Consider the following 23,719-nt stretch of genomic DNA (forward strand, 5'->3'; position numbering starts at 1 on the left):
TTTATTATCCTTTTAATAGCTGTTGTTTCAGTGTTAATGTCCTCTCTCTTTCATCCCATTAGTGGTAATTTGTCTTTCTTATTTCTAGGTTAGCCTGGCCAGAAGTAGAAGTTCATCAGTTTTATTGATCTTTTCAAAGAACCAGCTTTTGCTTTCATTGATTTTAATCCATTGTGTTTCTGTTCTCAATTTCATTGATTTCTGCTCTGGTTTTTTTGGTAAGATATTATTTTTAAGTAATCCCTACACCAGGCATGGGGCTTGAACTCATAACCCTGAGATCAAGAGTTGCGTGCTCTGCTGACTGAGCCACCAGGTGCCCCTATTTCTGCTCTCATTTTTTTTTTTCCTTCTGTTTGACTTAGATTTAACTTGCTCTTCAAAGTTTCTTAAGGTAGATGCTTAGGTTAGTGATTTTAGGTCTTTTCTAATATATGCAATAAAACTATAAATTTTTCTATGAGCATGTTTTAGCTGCATAAGTTTTGTTGTTTCATTTTCACTTACTTGAAATACTTTAAAATTCTTTTCTGGGATGCCTGGGTGGCTCTGTTCGTTAAGCCTCTGACTCTTGATTTCAGCTCAGGTCATGATCTCAGGGTCATGAGATTGAACCCTGCATTGGGCTCCATACTGGGTGTGGAGGCTATTTAAGATTTCTCTTCCCTTTACTCCTCCCCAGCGTGCTTGCTTGTGCACTGTTTGTCTAAAAAAGTTTTTTTTCCTAGACTTCTTTTACCCATGGGTTATTTAAAGTATATTGTTTAATACCCAGATATTTGGGGAAATTTTCCCAGATCTTTTGCTATTGATTTTAATATAATTTCATTGTGGTCTGAGAATGTACTTTTATCATTATAAAAAACGATTTTTTTTTAAGATTTTTTTTTTTTTTTGAATTTATTTGACAGACAGAGATCACAGGTAGGCAGAGAAGCAGGCAGAGAGAGAAGAGAGCGGAGAGCCTGATGCAGGGCTTGATCCCAGGACTCTGGGATCATGACCTGAGCCAAAGGCAGAGGCTTTAACCCACTGAGCCACCCAGGCGCCCCCCAAAAAACGATTTTTTTTAGAAAAGATTTTATTTGTTTATTTGACAGAGACACAGCGACAGAGGGAACAGAAGCAGTGGGAGTGGGAGAGGGAGAAGCAGGCTTCCTTCTGAGCAGGGAACCTGATGCAGGACTCGATCCCAGGACACGGGAATCATGACCTGAGCTGAAGGCAGACACTTAATGATTGAGCCACCCAGGCGCCCCTAAAAAATGATTTTTAAGGGGCATCTGGGAGGTGCAGTCAGTTAAGCATCTACCTTCGGCTTTGGGTCCTCCCTCTTCCTCTGTCATTCCCCACCCTGTGTTCTCTCTTGCTTACTCTCTCTTTGTCAAATAAATAAAATCTTAAAAAAAAAAAGATTTTTAAGATTTGTTTTATGGCCCAGAATATAGAATATCTTTGTGAATGTTCCAAGTACACTTGAAAAGAATATATACTCAATGTATGTTCAGCAGTTGCTGGGTGAAGTATTCTGTAAATGTCACTTAAGTTAGGTGGTAATACTATTGAGGACTCCTTCCTGATTTTTTGTCCGCTTGTTTTAACAGTTATTGAGTTGAAAGTCTTTAACTATAATTATGGATTTGTCTGTTTCTCCTGTTAGATCCATTAGTTTTTGCCTTTTATTTCAAGCTCTTTTTTTTAGGTGCATATGTATTTATGATGACTATACCTTCTTGGAGAATTGACCCCTTTATCATTTTGTAGCAGCCCTCTTATCCTTGACAGTCTTTCTGATTCTGAAGTCTGCTTTAAAATTGATTTGGTTCTACTAACCTTTTGATGAGTATATGGTATCTTTTTCTGTTGCTTTATCTTTTCCTACCTAAATCTTTATATTTAGTGGGCTTTTTGTAGATGGCATTTAACTTGATCATGCTTTTTCATCCAGTCTGACAATTTGCCTAACTGGTGTTTTTAGACCATTCACATTTAAAGTAATTATTAATATAGTTAGATTAAAACTTACCATCTTGTGAGTGAGCTATTTTCCATTTGTTGCATTTTTTTCTTTAAAAAAAAAAAAAAGATTGTATTTATTTATTTTAGAGACACAGAGAAATATCATGAGTAGGGGGAGGGGCAGAGTGGGTGAGGGTGGAGCAGACTTCCTCCTGAGTAGTGAGCCCCATGTGGGGCTTGATCCCAGGTCTTTGGGATCATGACTGATCCAGAGGTAGACACTTAACTGACTGAGCCACCCAGGTGCCCCTATTTGTTGTATTTCTTTGTTTTTTCTTCTTTTGCCTTGTGTATTGTGAATTGAGCTTTTTGTTAGTATTCTTATATCCTCCCTCCTGACTTATTTTTGCTTACTTAAAATGGTTTTTAGGGGTGCCGGGGTGCCTCAGTCAGTTAAGCATCCGACTTTTGATTTTGGCTCAGGTCATGATCTCAGGGTCATGGCATCCAGCCCCATGTTGGGCTCTGTGCTCAGTGGGGAGTCTGCTTGAGGATTCTCTCCCTCTGCCCCTGCTTGCACTCTCTCTCTCTCTTAAATAAATAAATACATCTTAAAAAAATGGCTTTTAGTGGTTGCCTTTGGTTTTACAGTATTCATTTAAAAATAACCTGAGTAACACAGGAAAAAATGTTCATCATCACTAGCCATCAGGGAGATTCAAATTAAAACCACATTGAGATACCACCTTACACCAGTTAGAATGGCCAAAATTAGCAAGACAGGAAACAACATGTGTTGGAGAGGATGTGGAGAAAGAGGAACCCTCTTAGACTGTTGGTGGGAATGCAAGTTGGTGCAGCCACTTTGGAAAACAGTGTGGAGATTCCTCAAGAAATTAAAAATAGAGCTTCCCTGTGACCCTGCAATTGCACTACTGGATATTTACCCCAAAGATACAGATGTAGTGAAAAGAAGGGCCATCTGTACCCCAATGTTTATAGCAGCAATGGCCACGGTCACTAAACTGTGGAAAGAACCAAGATGCCCTTCAATGGACGAATGGATAAGGAAGATACGGTCCATATACACTATGGAGTATTATGCCTCCATCAGAAAGGATGAATCCCCAACTTTTGTAGCGACATGGATGGGACTGGAAGAGATTATACTGAGTGAAATAAGTCAAGCAGAGAGAGTCAATTATCATATGGTTTCACTTATTTGTGGAGCAAAGCAAATAACATGGAGGACATGGGGAGATGGAAAGGAGAAGGAAGTTGAGGGAAACTGGAAGGGGAGGTGAACCATGAGAGACTATGGACTCTGAAAAGCAACCCGAGGGTCTTGAAGGGGCGGGGGGTGGGAGGTTGGGGGAACAAGGTGGTGGGTATTAGGGAGGGCACGTATTGTATGGAGCACTGGGTGTCGTGGAAAAACAATACTGTTACGCTGAAAAGAAATTAAAAAAAAAAGAATTTAAGAAACAAAACAGGATCATAGGAGAAGGGAGGGAAAATAAAATAAGATGAAAACTGAGAAAGAGGCAAACCATAAGAGACTCTTAACTATAGGAAACAAACTGCGGGTTACTGGAGGGAGGTGGGGGGGGATGGGGTAACTGAGTGATGGGCATTAAGGAGGGCACTTGACATAGTAAGCATGAGGTGTTTTATGCAACTGATAAATCACTGAACTCTACCTCTGAAACTAATAATACACTATATGGCTCTTCTTTTCACTACATTTCTGTCTTTGGGGTAAATACCCAGTAGTGGAATTAGGTGATCCTGGTGGTGGTTATTAAGGAGGGCACATATTGCATGGAGCACTGGGTGTGGTGCATAAACAATGAATCTTGGAACAGTGAAAAAATAAAATTAAAATTAAATTAATAAAAAAAATAACCTGAGTAACTTTCAAATGATACCACTTCACATGTAGTGAATATATCTCAATAGTGTATGTTCCTAAATCTTCCTTTCACTGTTGTTACATATTTTGCTATGTATGCTATAAATACTCAGTACATCGTTCACTACTTTAAACAGTTGTATTTGGGAGCAATTAAAAATATGAAAAAGAAGGTATTTTATTTTACCTTTTTATTCATTTTTTTGTATAGATCCAAGCTTCTCACCTTTATCATATTCCTTCTGCCCAAAGAGCTACCTTTAATATTTCTTACAGGGTGAATCTGCTGGCAATTTGAATTCTCTGTTTTTGTTCGTCTGGGAGAGTATTTCTTCTTCATTTATGAAGGATGTTTTCACTTGATGTAGAGTACTGTTTGGGCAGTTTTTTTCTTTCAGCATTTCAAGTCGTCACTTAACTGTCTTCTGAACTTGAAAAACTTCTGACTGAAAGTTTATTGTAATCTTATTTTTATTCCTTTGTGTGTAATATGTTTTCCTTGGCTACCTTTCAGCAGTTTAATGCCTTCCAGCAATTTAAATATGATATGCCCTGGTGCAAGTATTTTTGGGGGGAAGACATATTTATCTTCTTTGTTTTTGGAGTTTCTTAAATCTGTAATTAGGTATCTTATCACTCATTTTGGTAAGTTCTTGGGCATTCTAATATTTTTTCTCCATTCTCTCTCCTGACATTCTGAGTAACTATCTGTATGTTACACTGTTTGATAATTTCCCACATTTCTTATATATTCTCTCCTATTTTATTTTCCTACTATATTTTCTTCTTTACATTTCAGTTTGGGTGTTTCTCTTAGCGTCTTTTCAAGTTCACTGATTCTTTTTTCAGCTGTTTGAAGTCTAGTAATAATCTTTTATTTGTGTGTTTTTATTTCTAAATTTCCGTTTGATTCTTATGATTTCCATGTCCCTGCTAATTTACCTATCTGATCTTGCATGTTGACTATCTTTTCCATTACAGTCTTAAACATATTAAGCATGTTTTAAACTATCTGATAGTTCCAAAATCTGTGTCATATCTGAGTCTAGTTGTGATGATTGCTTTGTTTCTTCAAGCTGTGTTTTTGGCATACTTTATAATTCTTTTTTGAATGCTGGACCATGTATAGGACAGGAAATACTGAAGTAAATATTTTATATGCTTAGAGAAGACTGCAGATTTCCTTCTGCTAGTCCTTTAAGGTGGAATTTGTGTTAACTTGTTAGGGTTTGGGCTGTGTTTGAAATTTATTATTGCTGTGGTTACCAGAGTTAATACTTATTTCACCGTGGGAGCCCAGAGACTTCACATTTTCTAACTGTCCCTGGTCTCCCGAGTGTCTTTTATCTCCTTGCTTGGCTTTGGATTTTACTTTAGTGCTGTTTCTCAGAGTCTGTCTCTTGCAGCTATATTCCACTGTTATTGTTAGAGCTTGATAGCATGGTGATGGAGGGTAAGAAGAGTTCTGTGATGGTCTGTTAAGCTTCAGATTTAGCCAGGTACTAGAACCTGGGTCTCAGAGGTTTGGCCTTCGTAAAACTTTACATGCCACTTCCTTGGGTAGAGCTTCCCCTTGTTCTTTTTACCCAACTGCAATATCTAGGTTAATTTTTTTAGCCCTTATTTTGGCCAAGTTTTTTTTTTTTTTTTAAAGATTTTTTTTTTAATTTATTTGAGAGAAAGAGAGAAAGAGCACGAGCAAGGGGTAGGAGCAGAGGGAGATAAAGAAGCAGACTCCTGCTGAGCAGGAAGCCTGATGCACTGTTTGATTCCAGGACCCTGAGATCATGACCTGAGCCACCCAGTTTCCCTCAAGGTTTTTTTTTTTTTTATTTTTAAAAAGATTTTTAAAAAATTTGTTTTTATTTTTTTTAAATCTTTAAAAATAATTAATATATAATGTATTGTTTGTTCCAAGGGTACAGGAAGGTGATTCATCAGTCTTACACAATACACAGTGCTCACCATAGCACATACCCTTCCCAATGCCCATCATCCAGCCACCTCATCCCTCCCATTCCCCTCCACTCCAGCAACCCTCAGTTTATTTCCTGAGATCAGGAGTCTCTTATGATTTGTCTCCCTCTCTGGTTTTGTTCTGTTTCATTTTTTCCCCCTCTCTTCCCCTATGATCCTCTGCCTTGTTTCTCAAATTCCACCTGTCAGTGATCATATGATAATTGTCTTTCTCTGATTGAGGAGCAGAGGGAGAGAGAGAAGCAGACTCCTACTGAGCAGGAAGCCCAATATGGGACTTGATCCCAGGACCCTTAGCTCATGACCTGAGCCACCCAGGTGCCCCTAAGGTTTTTTTTTGTTTGTTTGTTTTTTAAAGGTTTGAAAAAAAACTCATTAATTTATCAAGAGAGAGAAGGGCAAGGGTGGGAGGAGACGAGGTAGGGAAAGAGAGAGAGAGACTCTGAGGCAGACTCTACACTGGGCATGGAGCCCAGCTCGGGGCTAGATCTCACAACTGGCAAGATCATGTCCTGAGCTGAAACAAACAGTCGAAGCCACCCAGGTTCCCCTAGCCAAGGTTTTTAGAGCTCTCTCACTAAAGATTGCATTAAGGTCATTGTTAATTTAGAGAGATTGTGAAGATTGAGTGCCAGTATTCTTCATCTCTTTTTTCCCCCCAGTTATAGTGGAATTCATCCAGTGTTCTCAGGGTTAAAGGCCTTGATGAATTTTTCTTTGCAGACTAACCCTTTTGTTCCAGAGGGAGATTGAGGGAACTAGGTCTGGGCTGATGGGCATTGCCTGTTCTACTCTTCTAGCTCCATAGGGCTGAGTGACGGCAAGGTTGAGGAGCTTTTTCCGCATTGTCTCAGATCCCCCCTGCATTAAAGATTCTTTTCAGGTTCTTGGAGAAAAAGCCTCAGGTGGGAACTCTCTTACCATTGTAGTCACCAGGGGCTTTACACTCTCATGTTAGCCCACATTCAGTCTTAAGCTGTTTGTCAAAATTTGTGGTTTAAGTCCTCCTAACTCCATGCTCTTGGGACAGTATTTCCTTTAGTCAGAAAGAAAGCTTTCCCTCCAGGGTTTTAGCTTGTGCAGCCTCTATGTTGCTCCCTGTTGTATTTTTAAAGTGTATGTATGTAAGTATGTATATTTTTTTGAGTGTAGTTGACGTACAGTGTTACATTATTTTTAGGCGTACAGCTTAGTGATTTGACAAGTTTATGTATTATGCTACATTGACCACAAGTGTAACTACCATCTGTCCCATTACATTGCTATTACAGTGTCATTGACTATATCCTTATACTGTGCCTTTTATTTCCATGCCTTATTCCCGAACTGGAAGCCTGTATTTCCCTCTCCCCCTCACCCATTTTGTCCAGCCTCCTATCCCTGCTGTATTGCCTGAAGGTTGGATCAGGAGAAAATGGAGGGTGGAAGGGGGAGTGTGGATCTTTCTTTTCGCTGAACATTAGGAATCCACATTGTGGTCAGACAATAACTTGTAAGACTAACCTTAGGGCTCAGTATATGATCAGTTTTGATAAATGATCTCTCAGTACTCGATATTTATTCTGCATTTACTTAGTAGTGTAGGTCTGGTTAATCATGCTATTCAAATCTCTGTTTTTATCTTTTTCTTCCCTCTTTCTGGGTCATTTGTTCTGTCAACTACTGGTATTAAAAGTTTCCTTATTATGATTATATTGATATTTTTTACTACTTGTAATTCTGCCAACTTTCACTTTATATATTTGAAGGCTATGTTACTACATGCATACAAATTTTAATTAGTTATATCTTACTGATAAGTTATACATTGAATCCTACAAATGCTTTTTTGTATTAGAGTCTACTTTAAATACTATTAATATGGCTAGAGAGGCTTTCCTTTTTTGTATGACCTTTCCGTACTTTTTATTTTTAACTGTTTTCTATCTTTGTATCCTAGGTGTGATTCTTGTGAACACCATAATAGTTGAATTTTGTTCTTTATTAGTGTAATTATTTTTATCTTTTGATCTGATTGCATTAGTGTAATTACTGGAATATTTGGGTTTAGATTTGACCCCTTACATTTTGCTTTTTATATGTTCTACTTGTTCTGTGATTTTTCTTTTGCTCTTTTTTGCACTCATTTGGGCATTTTAATTCTATATTTTTTTTCTATTTAACATAGTAGTTAAATACTGTTTTACTGTTTTTTAAATGTTTACCCTAGAGATTGAAATATGCATTTTCTTCTTTTTAAAAAAATGTTTATATTTCAATACATAATAATAGTCAGAAGACACAGAATTCAAAAGGTACAAAAGATTATATGATAGAAAGTCCTTCCTCATGTTTACCCACCAGCCACCCCATTCTTCAGCTGCCTCAGGAAATGTGTATCCACCAGTACAGTCATCTAGCCTCCTCTTTTTTTTAAGATTTATTTATTTATTTTAGAGAGAGAGTTCACGCGTGTGTGCGCACAAGGGAGAGGAAGAAGCAGGCTCCCTGAGAAGCAGGGAGCCCAATGGGGGGCTTGATCCCAGGACCCTGTGATCATGACTTGAGCCAAAGGCAGACAGACACTCAACTTACTGAGCCACCCAGGTGCCCCCGTCTACCACTTTACTGGCTCCCAAACATACTGTGTTTACTGGTCTTCCAGCTGGGAGTCTTGGTCCATAATTTTCCTGCTTATTCATCTTCTCAACCTTGAAAGCTCAGTTTAAGCCCCTTTCTCTTAATGAAGATTTCCCAAACAAATATAATCTTAACTGATCTTCTAATGGTAATTGCAGTTTTCCTTACACCTTTTAGCTTTAATGATATTCTTTTGTGCTATTTTCCTTAAGTTTCAAGTATGTAAATCTTACTTTCTGTCCCAGATTGTGAGTTCCTTGAGGGCAGGATGATATGCTTTCATTTGTGTAATGCTAAGCATATAGCAAATGCTCCCCAAATACTTGTCTAATTAAATTGCCTCTCTGGTAGTGGCTGTGTCAGATCATTTTCCACAAAAATTTGAATTCTCATGCCTCCTGATTCTCAGTTGTTCATGGTAGTTACAGTTTTTAGAGTTAGTTTTGAATGCAAAATTGCAGATATAGAATTGCAAAGTACTTGAAAAAATATTTGCATATAAAATTGTCTTGTTTATGTACTTGTTTTGCATTTCATGTTACTTGAGATTAGAATTAATAGCCATTCCTAATTCAGTATCATAGTGTAAATCTATTCATTGCTACTTAATGACATGTGTACTTCCTTAAGTACTAACAAGTTAACACTTTTTTCTAAAATATCTTCTATGTTGTTTATAGGTTTTCTTGATTATATTTTCAAAAAATTAGAAAATAGTGAAAAATACTAGAAAAAATTACCCTACACCTACCAGTGAGAGATAAATGTTAACATTTATTATACATAAACTCATTTTTTTCTATGTAAATATAATAACTTCTCCCCACTCAGTTTTTCAATTTATAATTCTTAATGTTTGCTTTTCAGCTTGTCCTAAAAGGATTCCTGTACACCTTAGAAGTGCTTGAGGAAGAGTGATAAAGGCAAGTATATAAAACTCTTAATGGTTAGTAAAATAACTTGGTTCATAGCCATACCAAAAATCTTTGATCACCTTATCAAAAGAAAAAAAAAAGATAATTTGTATCTGATTTGAATGGTTTTCCAGAGCACCCTCCTAAACATTTGCCAGACTTTTAAAACAATTTTTAAACTTATCTCTGATACTCATTCAGAGTAGCTTTTTTCTTGATTGTGAAGTAATGGTGTAATATGTCTTCAGTGAAACTGTTGTAGAAAAATTATTAAAAATTCTGAGAATTTAACAAGTTCTCTGAAATGCCTGCTCTGTAAGTAGCTAGCTACCTTTTCTTTTTCCTACTTTGTATTCCTTCCCCTTGTCCCCTTTTTTCCCCATACCCTTGTGTTCCCTTTTCTCTGTGTATTTTTTCTAGTTTACTTATAAGAACTTTAAGAACTTTACTTTTCAGAGAAACTGAGTGAATAAAAGACAAGCCAACATTTCTTTCTTACGGAAGTACACTTAACTTTGCAGTTGATTTTGTTTGTATTAAACCAGGTATCTCAATATATTATTTGGAGAGTTGTATAAACTGAGCAACTGGTTACTTATTTGAATTTGCTTTCTTAAAGAAGAAAATAGGAGTCCTCTTTTTTTTCAAAATAGGTATTTATTATTTAAAAAATTATAAAAACTGATTTTTTTTATTACTCAAATTATGAAAATTTTAAAATAATTTGTTTCAAGCCTCCAAAAAAGTGTGCTCTGTCTTTATTTAGTCTTCGGTGGCAATACATTTTGATGGTATAGAAAATAACTCATAAGCATTCCACAGGATTTTGTTAGAATGTACAAAGATATGACAGAAGCCAGAAGCCCTAAAGGGATTAAAAAAATATTTCAAGTAAGTATTCCTGAAGTTAATATAAATGGGTTATAGAATAGTTAACATCCGTGTGTAATTTTGCAAAGCAAAAATGGTTAGTTTTCTGTGTCTGCATTTTGTTTCAGCCTTTCCAAAACACTTTTAAATGCAAAAACTGAAAATTTTCCAGTTACCTGAAACTTCAAAAATCTATTGTACTTTGAAAAAAGTGTGAAAAGCAGCATCATTTAAATAGTGGTTAACTCACAGATGTATATGCAGCTGACAACAAGCACCGTCCCTGTGACTCAGGCAGGTCAGAGCCCCCAGTTTACGATCCACAGCAGAACCAGAGGCAGCCTCTCTGACAGTTAAGACAGAAAGGTCATGAGAAGTGGGTATGCAGCTCAAGGCATCCACGTGCTTGCTTATGGAAGAAAAGGGTCAAAATTAAAGGGGCTTTCCTTAGGAGACCTAAAAAATTTTGGCTTTACTGAATTCGTTCAGTGCTTGCATTCTTACTGTCAGCAATTTTTTAGTTAATTATTACATCATCACTGGTATTTTGAGCACAGTATTTCATGTTCCTTAATATTTGGCGTATTGTTGAAAGGTAACCTTAAAGCTTTTCTGTTGGGCTACAGACAGTTATAGCAAGCTTTAAAATTTTGACCGTATTTTTTGTTTGTATTGATATCATAGCAATAATTCAGATGATAGCTACAAGTGGAAGTACTAGTACATTGTAGAGGCAATGCAACAGGTTGTTTGTTTTTCAAAATTCTTATCTTACAACTTGATATTTAAAGCTCAATTTAGGTTTCTTTATGGTTTCATGCTAAGTAAGCCTCTGCTGGTTAGTATAATCAAGGAATATCTTGGCTTTACAAATCCCAGAATTCATTACTTTTCTAATATATAACCTTTGCAGCTCTATAGATGGCCTGTGTAAGCTTTGACTTGACACCCTATTTCTAGGTTTTCTTAGGAATGCTGGCATTTTTCGTTTGTAATCAATCATCACTTTCAGTTACCTGAAAATAAAAATGATGTACAAATGCTAGTGAAATCTCAAATGAAGTTATTGATAATTAAAATATACCATGTTTTCCTTTTTTAAAATAAGAAGCAGATGCCCGCTTGATTCGTTTATAACACTGCCTAAAGAAACAAGTTTACTGATAAAAACTTTATATACAAGACAAGTAGGTCATTTGGTTTTCCAAATGGTAACCTTGATACCATTCCTTTTATCATGGTATCTTTTAATCTCATGGAGGAACTTATTTTATACTTTTTGTTTCCAAAAACAACAAAGTCAGTTGTATTGTTTAGCTAATACAATACAAATAAGGAAAATACTAAATTACTTCCTTATTATCAGTCTGCTGCTTTCACATCCTCCCATCTTCTTAGGGTCTAAATTGCCCAGCACAAGAGATTAGTTACTGGATTATCTTGGTTACACGGCTCTTATTCTCTGAGGAACTCAATGCTTTGCAGAGTGGAAGTAATTCAATAAATATTAGTCTGCTCTATGAACTCATGAGGGAAGGTGAGTATAATTAAATACATATACTTTTGGCAACATTTTTGCCCTCAAGGAGCCCCAGAAAATTCCAATAAAGACCAAGACAGTCATTAACCTATTAAGGATTAAGGGATTCTTTCTTGGCTCCCCCAAAGGGAAGAGGAAAAAACAAGAGCAATGTGCAATCAGGACAAGGGTAAGAAGTCCCAGTGGTATGGCAGGATTTCCGCGTGGCCACAAATAATTTGAGCAAAAGGCAGTGAAATTTCCCATTCTCTCAACTGCTACTCATTTGCTTGTTTGGAAGCAAAGAATGTTGTGATATTTAAAAAGCAGGAAGGTATTGGTGAGTGACAAATGTCTTTAAGTCTGTCACAATGTTTAATGTTCCTGAATCACGAAGAAGTCAGGAGGTGGGGAAATAGTTGAAAAAATACAGACAGCCGAGCCACAGTGACAGTACCATATACATGGTTAAGAGGGTCCTCTTAGAGTAGTTACCATGAGGAAGATTCTAGCAGGTTTGCGTGCCCATCCCTCTCAACTTCAGCAGCCTTGGTGTTCATAGTGAACTCTTTCTCTCTCTCTCTCTCTTTTTTTTTTTTTTAAGATTTTATTTATCTATTTGACAGAGAGAAAGCACAAGTAGGCAGAGCAGCAGGGAGAGGGAGAAGCAAGCTCTCCGTTGAGCAGGGAGCCTGATATAGGGCTCCATTTCAGGACCCTGGGATCATGACCTGAGCTGAAGGCAGCCATTAAGCCAACTGAGCCACCCAGGGCCCCTCACAGTGAACTCTTATATCTAGCTAATTTATGCCTTTTAGATGGCTACTTGGTGGCAGGGAGTTGCCATATCCCCAGAACATGACCACCAGAGGGCCTCATTTGTAGTGACTTAGGCTGTTCAAAGTACTTGGTAGTGAAGGGAGTTTTAAAGCTTGTTGAACAAAAGGTTGAGGGAAAATAGGGAAATAACTTCCTACACCGTATTTTGTCCTCTCTAGCAGGTTCTGTGCATTAATACAAATGTATATATTTGCAAAAACTCAATACAAAAATACTACCTATTTCTTTCCATTAAGAAAAACCTCATCCCTACCATATTCCCCTCCTCTTTTTTTTGCATGTGATTTCCATAACCATGGCAGTTATGTCGACTTTACATCTCTTAGTTTCAGCTTCCTTTTAATTTCCTGCATTTAATATTGGTGTGTGGTTGCATTTTACCCTTTCTTTTTTTCTACTCTTCCATCACACCCAGTTACTGTGTTATTTCTTTGCTTTTGAATTTGTGTGGATATGTGGGAAACTTCTGTCAGAGATGATACTATTCAGAGAAAGGGATATCTTTGAATCTCTTCTTTTTTTGTGGGGGCGGGGACCAACTCCAACTGTCCAACACTTGTCTCTTTGAGATGTAAACTATCTTGCCTCTTGTTCCCCACCTCCGGAGTGAGTCTGAAATCTCTTTTCTTTTTTCTTTCTTTCTTTTTTTTTTTTTTTTTAAAGATTCTATTTATTTATTTGACAGACAGAGATCACAAGTAGGCAGAGAGGCAGGCAGAGAGAGAGAGGAGGAAGCAGGCTCCCTGCGGAGCAGAGAGCCCGATGTGGGGCTCGATCCCAGGACCCTGGGATCATGACCTGAGGCGAAGGCAGAGGCTTTAACCCACTGAGCCACCCAGGCGCCCCTGAAATCTCTTTTCTGATAGCTGGTACTGAGCAAAAGCTCTAGTCTCTCTGAAGATAGATTCTGTCTGGATCATTTGCTCAGATGGTGCCAGACTGTCGTTTGTGCTTCAGCAGAGAATTCAGCTTACAAGATTTTTATTTCCATTTTCTTCTCCAAAGAGCAAACGTGTCACACCTGTTTACCAGTGAAGTTGATAAATACGAATGATACCAAGAAATTCCTCTTTTCCAGTAAAATCCATATACAGTAGATTAGGATATCTGTTTCTCCCTATTATTCTTTGAATTTGCTTTGCTGAGTTTCAACATATGGATAATTAACTGTGGTTATGAGTGAGAGGAATTAAATTGTCTCAGCTATACTGTGCCTATTGAATGGTCTGTTCCCTCTTGATTTCCCAAGTAATGGCTGTTCTGTCAACTGTTATTGTGGTTTCCATTCCAGGATGACTCCTCTAGTATCTGATTCTTCATATATTGAAACTTGTAGGGATTTTTTTTGAACATTGCTGTTTTCATATGCTGTGTACTTGTTTCTGAGCTTTTTCTCCTATTCTAGAAAATAATCATTACCCACCATCTAGAACACTGTCTTTTAATCTTCTGGTTAAAGATTGCTTAATGATAGTGCCTATGTGTTTGGCTAGTGGCATGTTTTTCTTTAACACTGGAGATTTTGCATGGATTTATAATAAGAGGCTCTTTTCTTTTCTTTCTTTCTTTCTTTTTTGTTTTTTAACATTAGATAGGCATGAAGCCTCCGTCTCACAGCTGCATGTGTAGTTACTGTTGAAGCAAATGCCTACCTAATTTGACAGTCTTGGTGTGTTATAAAGTTTTTGAGTTTGCAAATAAGCGTATTAAATCTACTGATGGAGCCTTCTGGTACTGAACAGTTATATGAGGACCCTGATCCTGGAGGCAAATCCCAAGATGCAGAGGCCAGAAAGCAGACAGAATCAGAACAAAAGTTGTCTAAAATGACCCACAATGCTTTGGAGAACATTAATGTGATTGGCCAAGGCTTGAAGCATCTCTTCCAGCACCAGCGCAGGAGGTCATCAGTGTCTCCACACGATGTGCAACAAATTCAGGCAGATCCAGAACCTGAAATGGATCTGGAAAGCCAGAACGCATGTGCTGAGATTGATGGTGTCCCCACCCACCCCACAGCTCTGAATCGTGTCCTGCAGCAGATCCGAGTGCCACCCAAGATGAAGAGGGGGACGAGCTTACATAGTAGGCGGGGCAAACCAGAGGCCCCAAAGGGAAGTCCCCAAATCAACAGGAAATCTGGCCAAGAGATGGCAACTGTTATGCAGTCAGGCCGACCCAGGTCTTCATCCACAACTGATGCTCCAACCAGTTCTGCTATGATGGAAATAGCTTGTGCTGCTGCTGCTGCATGTCTGCCAGGGGATGAGGCAACTGCAGAGCGGGTAAGTCTGCTAGATTTCCTTTTTCTCCAACCTACAGTTCTTCGAGCTAGGATTCTTCACACTTATCTTTGGTAACTAAAAAGAGATATCTCAGCAAGTACCTCAAAGTTGTGGTAAAAAATAATTTTATTTTTTTCATTAAATAAATGAGGTGATAATATTCTGGCTGGGGTGCCTGGGTAGCTCAGTGGGTTAAGCCTTTACTTTCAGCTCAGGTCATGATCTCAAGGTCCTGGGATCGAGCCCCACATTGGGCTCTCTGATCAGCAGGGAGCCTGTTTCCCCCTTTCTCTCTGCTTGCTGCTCTGCCTGCTTGTGATCTCTCTGTCTCTGTCAAATAAATAAAAATCTTTAAAAAAATATTTATTCTGTCTAATGACTGGATGCTTACAACTATATTCCTGTTTGCTTCCTACATAGTGGTATATCTTATTTTACTGTTTTGCTAAAATCTTCAGTATCTTTCATGTGTTTTTTATGTTAAAAGGCTTAGTTTTATGGTAGAGGAGCAAAGTTGCTTTGTTCTTGTTTTGGTTTTGCACATGATTTGACTTTTTAACATTAATGAAGGCAAAAAAAGTTCTAGAATCTGGGTTTTTCTATGCAAAGCACAGATAGATACTAAATTGCTTGTAATTTTCATATACACTGTACCACGTCATCAGCATTCAATATATATTTACATTCTGTAGCAGAGCATATGCATTCTTATACTTTTTTAAAGATTTTAAAAATTTTTTGAGAGACCATGAGTGCATGAATGGGGGGAGGGGTAGAGGGGCAGGGAGAGAGTCAAACAGACTCTGTACTGAGCATGGAACCTGACGTGGGGCTTTACATGATCTTGAGATCAGTACCTGAGCTGAGACTAAGAGTCCGATGCTCAACCGACCGAGCCACCCAGGTGCCCCTATAATTTACTCTTCATAAACAGGTTTTTTAGGTCTGCCTGGATGGGACAACTAGGCTTAACAAATTTAGGGGAAACTCTTTTCATATAACTTTCACTTCATGTCTTAGTTATGGTTAGTTGAGGCATATAGAAGAAAGAGCTCTAGGGTTTGAAAACACGTACATGTAGTGGGGCAGGTAATCACAATGAGTGAACTAAGGTCACGTGACTTGGACAAACTGAAGAGTTTAAGTGCTGTCTAAAGGGGCAGTATCTTCTTAGCTTTACCCAATTGTTGTGATTCAGGACTATGAGCCCAGTCTTGCCAGGCCTTCTTACTTTTCAAGAGAAACTTGAAAGATAGCTTAGTACTCTCTTGATTTTTGACATATTATGGAAGTCAAACAACACATTTATGGTCCAGGTCTGCCCTATAAGTTGCCATCTTGCTGTCTTTTGGCTTTACTTTTATATATTTCTTCAGGTTTTGATTGGTCAATTGCTTTCATTCTGTGTTTGTTTCTGGCACAGGTAAATTTATTTTACTGGATGTTTTGCCTGGAAATCAAAATATTGAATCATGTACCTTTAAACCTCTCCTATTTAAATGTGACACTAAAAACAAGCAAACAAGTAATGGACAGTAAATCACTTCAAGAAGTTAAGCCTATCCAGATAACATATCTACCGGAATAACAGAATCAGGAGAATAAAGATTCAGATCATTAAAATTAAAGGTATAAATGCAGAAAAGTAATACATAATTTATGTGCATCATAGTTATCTTTGAAATAAAAAAGATATTTGGTCTTTGACAGAAGACAAAAATGTTGACAGTAAAAATAGTGCAACTATATAATTCGGATTAATCTGTACCAGAGAACACGAAGACATTTTTTTCCCAAGATTTATTTATTTTAGAGAGAGAGAGTGAGCGAGCAAATGAGCAAGCATGCTCGTGCATGCTCAAGCATGGGGCGGGGGTGAGGTGCAGAAGGGGAGAGTCAGTCTCAGGCAGACTCCCTGCTGAGCACGGAGCTTGATGCTGAGTTCCATCTCACAACCTTGAGATCATGACCTGAGCTGAAACCAAGAGTTGGATGCTTAACTGACTGCACCACCCAGGCGCCCTTAAGAATTTTTTTTTACTAGTGATTCTGGGATTATAGACTTTTATGTTAAAAAGAAAATTATAAGTAAAGCATATTGTATGCATTTATATTGTTTTGAAAAACTTCATAGAGGGGTGCCTATGTGGCTTAGTGGGTTAAGCGTCTACCTTCTGCTAAGGTCATGATCCCAGGGTCCTGGGACTGAACCCTGAGTTGGGGTCACTGCTTAGTAGGGAGTCTGCTTATCCCTCCCTCTCTCTCTGTACCTGTGTCCCCCGTCCCCATGATTTCTTTCTTCACTCTCAAATAAAATCTTAAAACAAGGGGCCCCTGGGTGGCTCAGTGGGTTAAAGCCTCTGCTTTCGGCTCAGGTCATGATCCCAGGGTCCTGGGATCGAGCCCTGCATTGGGCTCTCTGCTCAGCAAGGAGCCTGCTTTCCTTCCTCTCTCTCTGCCTGCCTCTCTGCCTACCTGTGATCTCTGTCACATAAATTTAGAAAAAAAAAAAAAATCTTAACAACAACAACAATAACTTCATAGAGAGTCAAGGGAGAACATTTTAAAAAATAGTTTCTTTAATACATGTATTTACAGTAAAACCCACCAATTTGATTTTTTAAAATTTTAATTCCAGTGTAGTTAATATACAGTGTTACATTAATTTCAGGTGTACAATTTAGTGATTTAACAATTCCATATATTACTCAGTGCTAATCAAGATAAATGTATTCTTAATCACCTTCCCCTGTTTCACCTGTATCTCCCCACCCCCCTCTGGCAACCAACTGTTCTTTATTGTTAAGAGTTTGGTTTTTCCCCCCTTTGTTCTTTTGCTTCTTAAATTCCATGTATGAGTGAAATAATTTGCTGTTTGTCTTTCTCTGACTGCCTTATTTTGCTAAGTATTATCCTGTCTAGATAGTCCATGTTGTTGCAGGTGGCAAGATTTCATTCTTTTTTTTTTTAATGACTGAATAATATTCCATCGTGTGTGTATGCCATATCTTCTATATCCATTTATCTGTCAGCGGTCACTTGGGCTGCTTCCATTACTTGGCTATTGTAAATAATGCTGCAATAAACATAGGGGTGTCTATATGTTTTCAAATTAGTATTTTTGTATTCTTTGAAGAATACTTCTAGGTATTTCTAGGAGTGCAGTTACTGGATCCAATGGTAGTTCTATTTTTTTTTTTTTTTAATTTTGGTTGGTTTATTGGGAATACATCTTTTGCATGAAATGGCTTTAAAAATATGTGCAATTATTAAAGTTTGATATTCATTTAAGTGATTTCATTACCATCATTTTTTCTTGGTTTATTAAAAGAATGACTTAGCATAAAGTATACACATACCATATTCATAATTCACATGTAAATATGCACATTCATATACAAATATATATTTGTATATATTCTCAAGGTCATACTTATTGGCTGTAGTTTCTGCGTCATTTTTTTTTAAATTTTATTTTTTATAAACATATATTTTTATCCCCAGGGGTACAGGTCTGTGAATCACCAGGTTTACACACTTCACAGCACTCACCATAGCACATACCCTCCCCAATGTCCATAACCCCACCACCCATCCCAACCCCCCTCCCCACATCAACCCTCAGTTTGTTTTATGAGATTAAGAGTCACTTATGGTTTGTCTCCCTCCCAATCCCATCTTGTTTCATTTACTCTTCTCCTACTCCCTTAACCCCCCATGTTGCATCTCCTCTCCCTCATATCAGGGAGATCATATGATAGTTGTCTTTCTCCGATTGACTTATTTCGCTAAGCATGATACCCTCTAGTTCCATCCACGTCGTCGCAATTGGCAAGATTTCATTTCTTTTGATGGCTGCATAGTATTCCATTGTGTATATATACCACATCTTCTTTATCCATTTGTCTGTTGATGGACATCTAGGTTCTTTCCATAGTTTGGCTATTGTGGACATTGCTGCTATAAACATTCGGGTGCACGTGCCCCTTCGGATCACTACGTTTGTATCTTTAGGGTAAATACCCAGCAGTGCAATTGCTGGGTCATAGGGTAGTTCTATTTTCAACATTTTGAGGAACCTCCATGCTGTTTTCCAGAGTGGTTGCACCAGCTTGCATTCCCACCAACAGTGTAGGAGGGTTCCCCTTTCTCCGCATCCTCACCAGCATCTGTCATTTCCTGACTTGTTAATTTTAGCCATTCTGACTGGTGTGAGGTGATATCTCATTGTGGTTTTGATTTGTATTACCCTGATGCCGAGTGATATGGAGCACTTTTTCATGTGTCTGTTGGCCATCTGGATGTCTTCTTTGCAGAAATGTCTGTTCATGTCTTCTGCCCATTTCTTGATTGGATTATTTGTTCTTTGGGTGTTGAGTTTGCTAAGTTCTTTATAGATTTTGGACACTAGCCCTTTACCTGATATGTCATTTGCAAATATCTTCTCCCATTCTGTCAGTTGTCTTTTGGTTTTGTTAACTGTTTCCTTTGCTGTGCAAAAGCTTTTGATCTTGATAAAATCCCAATAGTTCATTTTTGCCCTTGCTTCCATTGCCTTTGGGGATGTTCCTAGGAAGATGTTGCTGCGGCTGAGGTCGAAGAGGTTGCTGCCTGTGTTCTCTTCAAGGATTTTGATGGATTCCTTTCTCACATTGAGGTCCTTCATCCATTTTGAGTCTATTTTCGTGTGTGGTGTAAGGAAATGATCCAATTTCATTTTTCTGCATGTGGCTGTCCAATTTTCCCAACACCATTTATTGAAGAGGCTGTCTTTTTTCCATTGGACATTCTTTCCTGCTTTGTCGAAGATTAGTTGACCATAGAGTTGAGGGTCTATTTCTGGGCTCTCTATTCTGTTCCATTGATCTATGTGTCTGTTTTTGTGCCAGTACCATGCTGTCTTGATGATGACAGCTTTGTAATAGAGCTTGAAGTCCGGAATTGTGATGCCACCGACTTTGGCTTTCTTTTTCAATATTCCTTTGGCTATTCGAGGTCTTTTCTGGTTCCATATAAATTTTAGGATTATTTGTTCCATTTATTTGAAAAAATGGATAGTACTTTGATAGGAATTGCATTAAAGGTGTAGATTGCTTTAGGTAGCATAGACATTTTCACAATATTTATTCTTCCAATCCAGGAGCATGGAACATTTTTCCATTTCTTTGTGTCTTCCTCAATTTCGTTCATGAGTACTTTATAGTTTTCTGTGTATAGATTCTTAGTCTCTTTGGTTAGGTTTATTCCTAGGTATCTTATAGTTTTGGGTGCAATTGTAAATGGGATGGACTCCTTAATTTCTCTTTCTTCTGTCTTGTTGTTGGTGTGGAGAAATGCAACTGATTTCTGTGCATTGATTTTATATCCTGACACTTTACTGAATTCCTGTACAAGTTCTAGCAGTTTTGGAGTGGAGTCTTTTGGGTTTTCCACATATAGTATTATATCATCTGCGAAGAGTGATAGTTTGACTTCTTCTTTGCCGATTTGGATGCCTTTAATTTCCTTTTGTTGTCTGATTGCTGAGGCTAGGACTTCTAGCACTATGTTGAATAGCAGTGGTGATAACGGACATCCCTGCTGTGTACCTGACCTTAGTGGAAAAGCTTTCAGTTTTTCTCCATTGAGAATGATATTTGCGGTGGGTTTTTCATAGATGGCTTTAATAATATTGAGGTATGTGCCCTCTATCCCTACACTTTGAAGAGTTTTGATCAGGAAGGGATGCTGTACTTTGTCAAATGCTTTTTCAGCATCTATGGAGAGTATCATATGGTTCTTGTTCTTTCTATTATTAGTGTGTTGTATCACATTGATTGATTTGCGGATGTTGAACCAACCTTGCGGCCCTGGAATAAATCCCACTTGGTCGTGGTGAATAATCCTTTTAATGTACTGTTGAATCCTATTGGCTAGTATTTTGGCGAGAATTTTTGCATCTGTGTTCATCAAGGATATTGGTCTGTAGTTCTCTTTTTTGATGGGATCCTTGTCTGGTTTTGGGATCAAGGTGATGCTGGCCTCATAAAATGAGTTTGGAAGTTTTCCTTCCATTTCTATTTTTTGGAACAGTTTCAGGAGAATAGGAATTAGTTCTTCTTCTTCTTTTTTTTTAAATATTTATTTATTTGACAGAGAGAGAGAGAGATCACAAGTAGGCAGAGAGGCAGGCAGGGGGGGGGGGGAAGCAGGCTCCCTGCTGAGCAGAGAGCCCCATGCGGGGCTCGATCCCAGAACCCTGAGATCATGACCTGAGCCGAAGGCAGAGGCTTAACCCACTGAGCCACCCAGGTGCCCCGGAATTAGTTCTTCTTTAAACGTTTGGTAGAAATCCCCCGGGAAGCCGTCTGGCCCTGGGCTTTTGTTTGTTTGGAGATTTTTTTTTTTTTTTTAATATTTTATTTATTTGACAGACAGAGATCACAAGTGGGCGGAGAGGCAGGCAGAGAGAGAGAGAGAAAGGAGGAAGCAGACTCCCCACAGAGCAGAGAGCCCGATGCGGGACTCGATCCCAGGACCCTGAGATCATGACCTGAGCCGAAGGCAGAGGCTCAACCACTGAGCCACCCAGGCGCCCCTGTTTGGAGATTTTTGATGACTGTTTCAATCTCCTTACTGGTTATGGGTCTGTTCAGGCTTTCTATTTCTTCCTGGTTCAGTTGTGGTAGTTTATATGTCTTTAGGAATGCATCCATTTCTTCCAGATTGTCAAATTTGTTGGCGTAGATTTGCTCATAGTATGTTCTTATAATTTTCTGTATTTTTTGGGGGTTAGTTGTGATCTCTCCTTTTTCATTCATGATTTTATTTATTTGGGTCCTTTCTCTTTTCTTTTTGATAAGGCTAGCCAGGGGTTTATCAATCTTAATAATTCTTTCAAAGAACCAGCTCCTAGTTTCATTGATTTGTTCTATTGTTTTTTTGGTTTCTATTTCATTGATTTTTGCTCTGATCTTTATGATTTCTCTTCTCCTGGCTGGGTTTAGGGTTTCTTTCTTGTTCTTTCTCCAGCTCCTTTAGGTGTAGGGTTAGGTTGTGTACCTGAGACCTTTCTTGTTTCTTGAGAAAGGCTTGTACCGCTATATATTTTCCTCTCAGGACTGCCTTTGTTGTGTCCCACAGATTCTGAACCGTTGTGTTTTCATTATCATTTGTTTCCATAAATTTTTTCAATTCTTCTTTAATTTCCTGGTTGACCCATTCATTCTTTAGAAGGATGCTGTTTAGTCTCCATGTATTTGGGTTCTTTCCAAATTTCCTCTTGTGATTGAGTTCTAGCTTCAGAGCATTGTGGTCTGAAAATATGCAGGGAATGATCCCAATCTTTTGATACCGGTTGAGACCTGATTTAGGACCAAGGATGTGATCTATTCTGGAGAATGTTCCATGTGCACTAGAGAAGAATGTGTATTCTGTTGCTTTGGGATGAAATGTTCTGAATATATCTGTGATGTCCATCTGGTCCAGTGTGTCATTTAAGGCCTTGATTTCCTTGTTGATCTTTTGCTTGGATGATCTGTCCATTTCAGTGAGGGGAGTGTTGAAATCCCCTACTATGATTGTATGATTGTCGATGTGTTTCTTTGATTTTGTTATTAATTGGTTTATATAGTTGGCTGCTCCCATGTTAGGGGCATAGATATTTAAAATTGTTAGGTCTTCTTGTTGGACAGACCCTTGGAGTATGATATAGTGTCCTTCCTCATCTCTTATTATAGTCTTTGGCTTAAAATCTAATTGATCTAAGGATTGCCACTCCTGCTTTCTTCTGATGTCCATTAGCATGGTAAATTCTTTTCCACCCCCTCACTTTAAACCTGGAGGTGTCTTCGTGTTTAAGATGAGTTTCTTGTAGGCAACATATAGATGGGTTTTGTTTTTTTATCCATTCTGATACCCTGTGTCTTTTGATTGGGGCATTTAGCCCATTAACATTCAGGGTAAGTATTGAGAGATATGAATTTAGTGCCATTGTATTGCCTGTAAGGTGACTGTTATTGTATATTGGCTCTGTTTCTTTCTGATCTACTACTTTTAGGGTCTCTCTTTGCTTAGAGGACCCCTTTCAATATTTCCTGTAGAGCTGGTTTGGTATTTGTAAATTCTTTCAGTTTTTGTTTGTCCTGGGAGCTTTTAATCTCTCTTCCTATTTTCAATGATAGCCTAGCTGGATATAGTATTCTTGGCTGCATGTTTTTCTCGTTTAGTACTATGAATATATCATGCCAGCTCTTTCTGGCCTGCCAGGTCTCTGTGGATAAGTCTGCTTCCAATCTAATATTTTTACCATTGTACGTTACAGACTTCTTTTCCCGGGCTGCTTTCAGGATCTTCTCTTTGTCACTAAGACTTGTCAATTTTACTATTAGGTGACGGTGTGTGGACCTATTCTTATTGATCTTGAGGGGGGTTCTCTGAACCTCCTGGATTTTGATGCTTGTTCCCTTTGCCATATTGGGGAAATTCTCTCCAATAATTCTCTCCAATATACCTTCTGCTCCCCTCTCTGTTTCCTCTTCTTCTGGAATCCCAATTATTCTAATGTTGTTTCGTCTTATGGTGTCACTTATCTCTTGAATTCTCCCCTCGTGGTCCAGTAGCTGTTTGTCCCTCTTTTGCTCAGCTTCTTTATTCCCTGTCATTTGGTCTTCTATATCGCTAATTCTTTCTTCTGCCTCATTTATCCTAGCAGTGAGAGCCTCCATTTTTGATTGCACCTCATTAATAGCTTTTTTGATTTCAACTTGGTTAGATTTTAGTTCTTTTATTTCTCCAGAAAGGTTTTTTCTCTCTCTGGAGAGGGTTTCTCTAATATCTTCCATGC

General features: G+C 38.2%; 1 protein-coding gene across 4 annotated transcripts in view; it reads left to right on the top strand.

Moving 5' to 3' along the window:
* TMCC1 (transmembrane and coiled-coil domain family 1) overlaps positions 1-23,719 on the top strand; it is a 263,955-nt gene that overhangs the window by 55,817 nt on the left and 184,419 nt on the right. For 3 of the 4 annotated variants that reach the window (XM_047743995.1, XM_047744009.1, XM_047744001.1), the window contains 2 exons: positions 9,335-9,390; positions 14,630-14,895. In XM_047743995.1, coding sequence (XP_047599951.1) covers positions 14,671-14,895 — 225 coding nt within the window. In that variant the 5' untranslated portion in view covers positions 9,335-9,390; positions 14,630-14,670. Of the gene's footprint in view, positions 1-9,334; positions 9,391-14,205; positions 14,896-23,719 lie in introns of those variants that run through there. The other variant, XM_047743985.1, reaches the window with a different exon arrangement.

This window comes from Lutra lutra, chromosome 1 (assembly GCF_902655055.1).
Source record: "Lutra lutra chromosome 1, mLutLut1.2, whole genome shotgun sequence".
NCBI classification, from domain to species: Eukaryota; Metazoa; Chordata; class Mammalia; order Carnivora; family Mustelidae; genus Lutra; species Lutra lutra.